At 37.2% G+C, this 12,177-nt stretch overlaps 1 protein-coding gene across 1 annotated transcript in view; it reads right to left on the bottom strand.

Moving 5' to 3' along the window:
* Positions 1 to 8,435: 8,435 nt before the first annotated feature.
* MYMK (myomaker, myoblast fusion factor) overlaps positions 8,436 to 12,177 on the bottom strand; it is a 290,800-nt gene continuing 287,058 nt past the window's right edge. The window contains exon 5 of the mRNA XM_044058846.1: positions 8,436 to 9,517. Within this exon, the coding sequence (XP_043914781.1) occupies positions 9,371 to 9,517 (147 nt within the window). The 3' untranslated portion in view covers positions 8,436 to 9,370. The remainder of the gene's footprint in view (positions 9,518 to 12,177) is intronic.

Here is a 12,177-nt window from a genome sequence, read left to right as displayed (position 1 = left end):
AAGAGGCATGATTTAAATTGGAATGGTGGTCCTAGAGATATCTGTTAAATTATTTAGTGAAAGCTTGGAATTGTGGTAGACATATTTCACAAAAAAGTGTAAAAGGTTTAAGAATTCTTGTGACTCCAATAAACAAATTTGGTCACAGAGGGAATAAGGGAGAGAAAACGTATAAATCATATATAGTCTGTGATGATGCAGAAGGTGGAGAAAACCTATATTTGTAGATGTGTCAACTACTCTGTATCCTTGCCTCTTAATTTAAATCTTGAGACTCATTTTGCCAAGTCCAGAGATTTAGGGAAAAATGCAATAGAGGACTCTAAACTTGTTTCTTGTTGGGGGGGGGGGGTGCAGGGGTGGTACAAACTTGCCATATTCCCTGAACTTGTATATAGCAAAGCACATTGCTTATTTTTGGCTATACTGACTCTATGTCTAGGGACATGTTTCAGATGGTTACCTTTATAATCACTCCACCATTGTATTCTTAAATGACAGTCTACCTAACAGGGTATAGATATATTACCTTGAAATCAGCCAGGCCATATTGAACATACAGTGAGAGTGGAAATAGCTTAGAGTTTCCTAAGTGGGGATGGCAGTGGCATCTGAAGACAAGTCTGAAGTACTGTACTTGGATCACAATTACCCTGTTGTGACATTTCAGCTTAGGAAGGGGATTGATGGTGACAATGCAATAAAGGGCCTGGGTATATTTATCATTTGTGGACTGGAGAGCGAGGAGCTGTGTGAGACAGCTGAGGCAGCATTCTGGACTGTGTGTTCTGGGGGCTAGAAGAATGGAATAATATTCCTGCTATGCCATGCCCTTTGCAGGCAACATGATAAATTCTACATGCACCTCTGCAGGAAAGGCAGAGAGAGACATCAGCCTGCTGGGGAAGTCGAGAGAAAGGGCACTTGAAAGGTAGGTGGGTGCATGTGTGTGAGGGATGGACAAAGAAAGGGCTTATCCAGAGCTCTTCTTGCTGGTGCACAGAACTGTTAGAGAAATCTGAAAGGGCCACTTCAAAGATTTGATAGGTGGGATAAAAGGGTTCACAAGCAGCAGACTGCAAGTGCCAACTACTCCTTGGTTGTGCAAAAGTACTTCTTCATGGAGAAAGTTGTGGATTCATGAAAAGGATTACCAAAATAGGTGCTGGAATGGAAAGGAAAAAGGGACATGCTTAGAAAGAAGGAAAGAAGTGATATAGGAATGGTAACATTTTAAATGCACTTAGGAGTCATGCTTGACAGACCTGTCTTATTCTAAAGTGAGGTCCCATTGTGGCTGGTGTAATTTATTAAGCATAAATACCAAAATTTTCCCTCTTTTCTTTCTGCTAATGTTGTCTACATTAGTGTTAAATTGTTGCTGGTTCATTTATTTCTGCTGGCCAACATTAATCTATGTATGTATAAACAAAGGCTTGACACACCAATAATGGCTTTAGAGATGTTCATCGTTAGATCACCATTGCAGTTAATTTAAGCTGTATGGGTCATATCCTGCCAAGGGTAAGATAGCCAGCTGGCGTGCAGTGCTTTAAAGTGTATTTCACATGTCTTAAAGCTATATCGGTCATATCCTGCCAAGGGTAAGATAGCCAGCTGGCGTGCAGTGCTTTAAAGTGTACTTCACATGTCTTAAAGCTATATGGGTCATATCCTGCCAAGGGTAAGATAGCCAGCTGGCGTGCAGTGCTTTAAAGTGTATTTCACATGTTTTAAAGCTATATGGGTCATATCCTGCCAAGGGTAAGATAGCCAGCTGGTGTGCAGTGCTTTAAAGTGTATTTCACATGTTTTAAAGCTATATCGGTCATATCCTGCCATGGGTAAGATAGCCAGCTGGCGTGCAGTGCTTTAAAGTGTATTTCACATGTCTTAAACTATATGGGTCATATCCTGCCCAAGGGTAAGATAGCCAGGAGGTGTGCAGTGATTTAAAGTGTATTTCACATGTCTTAAAGCTATATGGGTCATATCCTGCCAAGGGTAAGATAGCCAGCTGGCGTGCAGTGCTTTAAAGTGTATTTCACATGCCTTAACCACTGATCAGCTTGGGAAGAGCAGTAGAAAATCAATGGTTAGGGTGCCAAACCCGCAAAACGTTCTTGACTTGCAAGTGCACTCTTCCCTGCAGGCTTTGAGTGATCTTCAACACTCGGCAGATATAAGTACCCCATTGCGGAATACCTTCTATTTTACCATTTTTTGTTAGAAAAGTACAACTTTTGTCAAAGTTTAGTTTTGCAGGGTACAGTTAGTGGTTTTTGTGGTTGTCATTAAAAATAAATTGCCTCAAATGAAATTTTTATTAAGTAGAAATAGACTGACTTAACAAGGCTTCTCTACCCACTTGTCAGTCACTTTTTTGGTAGAGACATGGGTTAGGCTTAGAGTTCATTTTTTTTCCTTCCCAGTTCACAAGATGAAAAAAGTTATATAGGAGTCTTCTGTCTTGAAGCCGACTTCCTCATTGCCTCAGCCACAAAGGAGTACCTCTGCTCTGGCTGTTTCACGTACCTCAGATCACTCATTCCTTTCTTTTGGTTCTTCTGGCATTGCTTCTCAGGAAGCCACTAAGGACCGAGAGGCACATCCCCTGCAGCTGTTTGGCTGCCCTCTTTGGAGAAGGCCGTACCAGATGTGTCAGTATATTGGAGGAGAAAGCGGACCTTGTTCTTTCAGAAAACCACTCTGAGTTGTTTGATTTCCAGGGAGGTACTGTTCATGCGGTTTGTCTTTTTCTGTTGGGGGGGGGGGGGGTTCCCAGGAAAAGAAAACATGAACTTAATCATTTTTCTTCAGATGTATCACACAGGACAGACAAGGAATATTTGTTAAGGTTTGCTAAAGGTTTATTTCAAGCCTTTCAGTGTTCACATTCTTTGTTTTTCCTGAATTCATAAAGCAAAAAAAAAAAAAAACTAAAAAAAAAAAACTTTGACTCAGATTTTGATTCTCAGCATGAGGGACAGGAATTAGATTGTGTTTTTGAAGTTCCTACCATCCAGAATTGGGATTCTGATACTGAGGAAAGTTTTTCTTCAGATTTATCTCCTCAACAATTATCAGTTTTTGATATTGCTTAAAGGAAAGAGGAGTTTTAGTGGGAGCAGAAAGAAATACCAGAATGCCAACAAATATATCCTGATTTGTTACAGGTGGACTTTCCTCAGCCTGCAGTGCAGCTGCTGCTCCTGATTTGCCAGCATTTAAAGATGTTTTCTTTGCAACCAGCAGCTTGCCAGTCAGTCAGCTAACTGCCACTATTGAATATTATTTGTATGATATTTATTTGTATTATAATTGTTTTCATATTTCTCTAAATGTCACAGGCAGAACTGCTTAGCCTCAAATAAAAGCTCAGAAGTAGATGAAGAAACGCTGCTGGCAGCATGTTTGTTACTTGAATGGTTGCTAAAATATAAGCTGTTTATACATTATGTCATTCATATTTACTGTGGTTATCATAGCTTATAAAATCCAGTTCGACTTAGAATTGAATGGTTCAACCATTATAAACTTTATTTTGTGCTGAACGGTATGACGTTTACAGTTTTCTAGTAACCACTTACAGGTATAGATAAATTAACATTTTGTTTGAATTATGAGGCAATCACTTAATTTATTTAAAGGCTCAGACCACACTCTTGGGGACTTAAGAGTAAAAACTCAAAAGAGGTCTGGTAGAGCTCTGGAGTTCAATGAACACAGAAGAGCTATATAAGTAAACTAACCATAACAGCAGGTGATCACTGTTACAGCAGGATCAGCATTCCTCTACCCCCGCTTCTTTTATTATGTTTTAAGCAAGGATATGGATATGTTTTCCCCTTTCTCTTTCTTCTAGCACATATCAGGTCTTAGGGCTATAGTCTCCCTTACTATGAGGCAAAACAGCTCTCAAGGTTTGGTATCCTAACTACTGACTTTATACTGCCCTCCCCAAGCTGTTAAGCAGTTAATCTGTGTGGAAGGTACCCTAAAACTTTGGAAGTTGGCTGGATACCCTATCCGTGGCCAGACATGACCCCCATAGTTTAGACAACTACACCAGTCAGATATTCAAGCATCAGTTATTATGACAATGTACTTGCATAACTGTATGCTTATATGTCATTGTATATTGTATTGAATGTTTGCTTGTTAGAGGTATGACATGAAATTATAATACTAATGTCACATGTACCTTTAAATCAAGTTGCAGACTGAATGATGTCATGTTACAGGTTTCCAAAGCAAAATTTATATTATTTCATGGGTTACAGTTTAGACATATATCGAAAACAACAAACACTTCTTTTCACACTTTAATTTTGAACATTCTTTATTTCCCAGATTTAGAATAAATAAAATATATTATACTTTCCATTACACTGTATTTCTGTGAATTACTACACAACTTTGACTTGTTTGAATTTTCTCTGTGTAATTTTTTGCAGGTCCCTGATTGCTTGCCTAATGAAACAATTTAAACATGTAATCTAAAGTAAAAAATATACAGCATCCCATTATACAGGTAAGGAATGTATTCAGAATTTAGTTCTCTGTGTCCTTTCTTACAAACAATGTTCTTAACACACAAGGAAAGTTGCAACACATGCCTCATTTAAATATTTATAAAATGACTTCACAAGAACATATCTCAGTACAAAATAAATACTTAATACAAATGACCATTGAATATAGTGCATGTATTTGTGCTTTCAAGGACATCACAGCCTCTGTTGTTGTTTTCTTGATAACGCAGCTCAGTTATTCATTGTGAAATTATTGAAAGCAAACAGTTTGCAACAGTTTTAATACTTTCATCCTGGTCAAAATAGTGTGTGGCTCTACAGAAAAAGAAAATTCAGTTGTGCCATTTCTTTCTATGCTACTTTATTATGTGTGATAAAACAGCTGCTGAGTCATGTTTGCTGTCAGACAAACAGTCATTTTGTATCCTTACCACAGTTACCATTTCTAGCAGATCTGAATGCATGGGTGTACATGAAACTTATTTGTGAAGGAGGAAGCAAAGACACAAGAAGTGAGGTTGTATTTTAACAATAACCCACAGACGAGTATGGGGTAAAGCATGAGTTACCTGTGGTTGGCGTTGTGTTATCAAGAGTGAAGCCCAGATGAAATAAAAAAGCCAGCCATGCGTAAATCCTGTACTAAACTGTTACAAGTCATATGATGTGAATATTCAATGGCAATCCAAACAAAAACACCTGAAACTTGGCTTTTATACAGAACAAAACATTTCCTTAAAGTGACGGTAGTAGAGGCAAACTATCGAATCTATACACTACCCTCTATGCTTCTCCTATTTTCACACAGTTGCTATTATGAATAAACATGATGATTACCTTTTCTAAATAATGTCATTGTTTGAATCAGCTTTATTTTTTTCCACCACTTTTGTAGTCTGGGGAATGGGGTACTGTTCATGTGCTGTGCATGCATTTTCTTAGTGCTCACACAGTACATTATTTAAGTGAAGTTTATCACACTTTTTTAAATTGACTTGAATGAATATGAGGCTGTATACATTTTCCTGGAGTCTTGTGACTTTCTTTTATTTAATTATTACATTCCATCCTATTTTGTGGAGTAGTAATATGTTTTGTGGATGGAGGGATGTTGTATTTTGAATGGCTGTGCTTGATTTTCAGTTCTCTGAGCGGTAGAGAAAATGTTGACTGTCTCCTCTTTTTGTGTTATTACCTTACTGAACACCTATCTCTGGGGTAACCACATTAGAATTTCTAGTTAAGCTGAATGTTTCTGTACATAGTTAGAATTTTCACTATTGTTGCTGAGACATATTAAGGTAGAAACAAGTAAATGGCTAATGGCTTCTGGCTTGTTCTACATGTATTACTTAATAACTTTGTCTCTATGGATTTCTAAGTCAGTGTGTTAAACAGTGTGGTTATTTGCATATTTCCCATAATGAATTCATAAAAAAATGTGCATATCTCTAATGATGTTTTTATAAAAGGGTATTTTGTAAATACCTTTGTACACACAGCTATTGTGATCAATGACTCTATAAAAAAAAAAAAAAAACACACAATACTCAGAAGCCGAAGTATGGAGCTCAATAGTAAAAAAAAAAAAAAAAAAAATAACAGTAAAACTACCAAACAAGAATTCTAAAACACTGGAAACCCCAAACTTATTTAACACACCTCTAAAATTGCATTGGGAAAGGGTCTCTACCTGAAAGTTCTGCTTTTTTTAGAAGCGTATTAAATATGTTCAGTGGTTCCCAGTGTTCTTGATCATTGAATCTTCTCAGAAGTGAGTTGGAGTTCCTTCTTCATGTGTTGGGACTTTTTCCTCTGCATGCATCCATAATAAAAAGAACTATTTCAAAGCTGCAGTTCTTCAAGTAAATGCTGGTAAAGATGGCTGGCTACATGTGATTATATTTTGTATCAGTTATCTGTTTTGTAGTAAGTAAATGATAAAGTTAATATGTGATGTTAATATGTGATGCATGTATGTGTTATTGATTAACAGACTAATAAATTAGATAAACATGAGCAGCAGATTTAGCCATATCCAAGGTCAAAAGAAATAGAAGAATATAAAATCTGAAAGTAATATACAATATCAATATAGCACAGCTATGATAATAGAGTGGGTGTTGTATATTAGTTATTTGATGATAAGGTAAAATAATCCAATAAAACTAAATGAGATAGATACATCTGCTTAGAAAAAATAAGATTCAGCATTAATAAAAGGGAGAGGCAAGTACTGATGAAGAAAACTGTTGGCAAATACAATGGAAAGAGCAAAGAGGTCAGACAGCTCTGGAAGCTTCAAAGAGAAGGCATTACAGAGTTCTTTGTTAACAACAGAGAATGTGGTGACCTCCAGCTGCAAATGTTTGTGAATAAATTTAGATCGAGTGTTGTCAGGGAGGAGGGAGAAGGAATTATTGATTAGTGAGCAGGAGAGATTTTCAGCAAAAAGAAGATGCGAAGAAGTGAAGATGTTACTTATGTCTGAAAAAATATGGAGCTGAATTCTAACTGGGATTTTTGATATATAGAGAGTTGTTTATTGCATGATCACATACTATTGGTATAGAAGAAGGAGGAAACAGAAACCTGACAGAATGGGGTATTTTGTGAAGTGTTTCACCTCTGAAAGTAAGGAGTTGATATGGTCATTATGACCACACTTTCCTTAAATACATGATACTAAGTGGTGTCATGTTGCTGCTGCTTTTTGCTGTGTATGAATGGGAAAGGAATTCATCAGACCCCCTGAAGAATCATTTGTCTGTAAATTTGTCAAGGTGAGAGGAAGGAGCAAAAACAGCACCCATTATAGCACTGCAAGAGGCTCATAGCAAAGGATCCCCAATGTCCTGGCATGGTATTTATGAATATTTGCAGGGCAATTCTGCTCTGACCCATGTTTTGATATTTCTTAGGCTTCATAGATATGTCGAGGCATAACGAGCATTCTCCTCCACTGCTGTGAGAAACTGTTGGTAGAATGGGATCTTTTTATGCAAGTTATACTGCGGTGGTGGTGCTGCGGTAGCGTTGTCGCCTCACAGTTAGACGTTGCCCGTTCGATTCTCAGTTAGAGTGTCTTCTGTGAGGCGACATGTGTGAATGGGTGTTCCTTCATTGAAGGTTGTGCATTAGGCCCGGCATGCCAGCACGTAAAAATCTACTGCCAATCATTAGCGGACCGGAGTTCCGCTGTGGCGACCCCTAACCGGGAAAAGCCGAAAGACACAACAACAACAATGTTTTATCAAGATTTTATGGTAAATATACTTTCAAGGATTTGGCATGTATACTGATGGAGTTACAAACCAAATGGTCTGCAAGAGTTCTTCCGAGAAATGGGATAGAAAAGACAGCGGGACATATGATGGCTTTTGTCGATGATCTATTTTTCATATATGCTGTCCTGGCTCCTTTAATCAAATGAAGAACCACATGAAGCATTTACATCACTTAAACACAGATCTGTTGTGCATCAGATGGTTTAGGGAAAATATTGTAGGAAAAATACCAGGAGCTATAGTTTCATATCTGAGCATCATGTGGGCTGTTGCCCCCATGTTAGTTTCATCTTCATTTATACTTGTAGTAAAGTACATTTTCAATGCTTAAAGACACCAACTGATATTAGTATTATTTGAAATACTTCTGCCTAAGTCTTACCAAGGTGGTTCCTTAAACAAAACATACCACTTAAGTGAAAGAAATCAAGCTAAATAGTTCACATCAAGCTAAATAGTTTAAAGAAACACATGTAACTCCAGTCTAAGTACCACCTGCCTGATGCCTAATGTATGACTGCAAAATTACAACACTGATGCATTAAGTAGATTTACAATGTAAACTGTAAATAGAACCGAACATGGTCATTTTAACAAATCCTATGTAGTCTTTTAGAGGGGTAACTATAAACAAATTAATTTCAGCTAGAGACATAACTATGTTGTTAAACTGCATGACCTGCAACTCCTAAAATCATTGCACTGTATGTCAACTTCTCTACAGATTTTCCATTCAGAATTCTGATTGAATAGTGCATTACATAAGATGGTTTTGTTTACAATAGCATATAAGTTAAGCTACAGAAGTCTAGATACAAAATTCTGATAAGGGTTAGTTTGAAAACTAAATGAAGACAAAGGCATGTAACAAAAAAGTAAAATTTTAAACAAACAGAAAACAGCAGTGTGTTGCATTGTGGATGCATGTTACAAATGTCATATTTTTAAAGGTATACATTACGGTATGCACCAGTGAGTAGTACTTAATGTAAACATAATTACTGTGGCACAGCCTCTGGAGGTCTAAAACAGTATTAAGACTTACTAATAGGCTTTGGAATTAAGAGATTGTTTTAAAATATGGAATACATGCTACATGTTTAATTATGGTCACATACTCAGGTTAAGTAGAAAGGTATTATTTATAAATAGCCTCATGATTTGTATCTAGTAACAATTTTATATTACAGCATCAGGCACTAAAACATCTTATAGTAAAATGTAATGCTTTATGACAAAACAATTAAACATACAGAACAATGTTACTCAAACTTGAAAAATACATCAAAACACTGCAATTTGTGCCCAAGTATACTATTCTGGGAATACTGGTCCATAAAAATGGAAAGCTGCACACTCTATTCTACAAGAGAAAAACAATGTATTCCTGATGCTTCTCATGTTGGTGCATGTGGAAACAATAGTTGATAAACTGGTGCAATGTTAAATGTAAACTACACTTTCAGTTTTGCTTAGCAAGCAGTATGTTTTACTGTGGGAGAAATCTTACATTATTTTTTATTTACACATTATTTTTGTATGCACATGTTAAAGGCAGCAGCACAGAGTGTGGCAGTCCAGTTTTGCGGGGTTGCCTCCATTTCCTGCCCACTTGTTCACTTTTGGAAGCAGCAGCACAAAGGACATAGCTAAAGAACAGTGGTAGAAACTGTGTACGTAGGTGTAATCCCAGTCCTAAAAAAGTGCAACAAAGTGCAATGTTTAAGTAATTAGTACAGACAAATAATGCCATTACAATTTATATACCAATTCATTTTTCTAAATTATATTTTACAAGTTAAACATTTTTAGCTTACTTTGCTGGTAAAAGTTGTACCACTTTATGCAGTGTGTTCCTGTATCTTGTACCTTTGTTGTGTTTATTATACACTGAAGTTATGTTAGACAGCATGATACATTTAAACCACTGAGGATGTTACTCAAATTAACTTGTTAAAATATTAACAGAATGATATAATTAATATGGTTGAAATTTGCTGTACATAAATCACATAAATTAATCAACAAAAGAATAAGAACTTTGGGGATAACCACTTAAGTATTACAGTTCTAATGTCAGCATCATGTGTTATATGTAAGGTTAACAAGGTGGAATTAGAAGACATTTAAGTTAATACATATAACAAAAAAATAAATAAATAGAAATAAAAAGGCTTAATAAACTATACACAAACATACATCACACAATGCTTTTTGATGATTGTTATATATGTGGTGAATCAGAGTGAAAAGATCGTACAGACAGACCACTCTGTAAAAACTGCAAAAATACCCAGCTAAGTTAGAGTTTTTACTGTCTAATAACTCAAACCTCCTGTAGTGGTGGCCCATGGGTAATATGCAAATAAGATATATGCAAATGGACACTTAAGAACATGACCGTTTTCAGTTATCTGGCTTTATGGGTACATTCAGGCCAATAAAGCCAAATCCCAGTAGCAGTAGACATGGGATGTTTCTGCATTTTTTGACCTCATCAGTACAGCACAAGTGAGTTTTTTTCTAGATTTCTTGTGTTGAGGGGTTGAGAGGTATGCAGCAGCACTGCTGATTTGTCTGCTAATGTAGTCAATCACCAATATGAACAGCAAGGTGTGCTGGACTACAGGTATCAGCCAAGTACAATTTATGTTAGTGTCGGTGGTTGCGGTACCTTAGGGACTGCAAGGGAGATTAAGATGCCCACAGGTCTGCCAACAGATGTGAATTGTGCAGACCATTCTACAGTATTCAGTGCATTTTTGGTGATTTTTATTGTTTGGGGGGGTAATAGGGTAGGACCCTTCTGCCATTTTTACCTGGCATGCCTTTACCTTGATAGGAAACACTGTTCTTTTAATGGGTTGTTGGGTCTCTTTGTGTACATGATGGTTCATTGTTATGTGCATCCAGGCATAGTAATTCACTTCATGCCTAGATGGCCTTAAAAGGAGTATCATGGGCTATAACATGAATAACCCCACAGACCCATGGGAGTACCAGCATGTGTATTACTTCTCCCTCTAATTCTCCTTATGGCATCAACTCTTAGTGCAAAAACACCATGTCTCAGAGTACAAACTCCTGCTGCCTTTGAAAGTCAGGGTGCCTCCTTGTCTACCTCCCTCAGTTTCTCCAAGATGAGATCCAAGAGCTGTAGCTATGTCATCTATCTCTTTCTAATTGTCCGCAGCTATCTTTACTAAGGAAGTATAGTTTTCTTTGACAGGTCTTGCCCAGAGTTAGGCTAGGCTTAGTTCTTCCCCTGTAGTAGCCCATTCTAAAGGAAGTCACATGCATTTGATGAGCTGCAGCTCAGATTCAGGCTTGTTTATTTATTTATTGTCTTTTGTTTACTAGGAAAGTCTGACTGGGAACAGTCCCATTTTCAAGGGAGAACCAGGAAGAAAAGCTCCATATAAAATACATATTTACAATGAACAACAATAAAAATTAAACATTTTAAGCATCACTTTGCTGGTAGTATTGAGATAAATAGTTAAGACCTTTATCATATACTTAGAAGTTGTATAGTAGTGTTTAACAGAAGTCAACATGCAATAGCTGCAGGTACAACAGCACTGGCAATGCAGATAGGTCCAGTATGTGTATATTGTTATTAATGAGGTAGAATGTCATGAGAGGAGGAGAAGTAAGGGTATAAGAAGAAATAATCAAGAACAAACATAAGTAGAAAAAGTTCTGACAGTGGAGAGGTTAAGATAACAGTAGACAGGTATGATGATGTGGTGGATAAGGAAGGGTTAGTAGTAAGACAGTATTGGGGATATATGTCAACTGGAGGAGCAGTAGTGGGGATGAGAGAGTCAGGGTGATTGATTGAGAGACTGATAGGGAAGAGAAACAGAAAGGTAGGTTTAGTCAGGATGAGAGCATGAGCATAGCCATGAGGAAGTTAGGTGCTGCTTTTGGTTGTGTTTGAAGCATGTGGTAATGTTGCCTTGTTTTAGGATGGGTTGGATGGAGTTCCACTGTGTAGCAACATAGGTTGAGTAAAGTGATCCATCTGCACTGCTATGAGACTCAGTCCTGGTCATGAGGTATTTGTACTGTGAGCAGAGATTTCTAGGAGGGAAGTAGTTTTTGTGGGTGTTTTGCAATGATGGGCAGGTGTCATGTTTGTGTGTTATTTTGTGGGCACTAAGTTGGCAGTTAGTTTGAACCAGTGTAGGTGCTCCAGTGCCAGGCAGTGGTGTGGATGGTTTGAGAAGTTGTATGCAAAGCTAAAGTATTTTATTGCATCAAACATCTAGTTTGTTTTTTTAAAGTAGAGAGAAGGTTAGTCAGAATGGGTGCTGCATAAAGAAGTGAAGGGAGAAGGTAAGATGCTGTTA

The sequence above is a fragment of the Protopterus annectens genome, chromosome 16.part0 (assembly GCF_019279795.1).
Source record: "Protopterus annectens isolate FY-2018-M chromosome 16.part0, PAN1.0, whole genome shotgun sequence".
NCBI lineage: Eukaryota > Metazoa > Chordata > Ceratodontiformes > Protopteridae > Protopterus > Protopterus annectens.
Note: the sequence above shows the minus strand (reverse complement) of the source record. Positions and strands in the feature narration are given on the sequence as shown.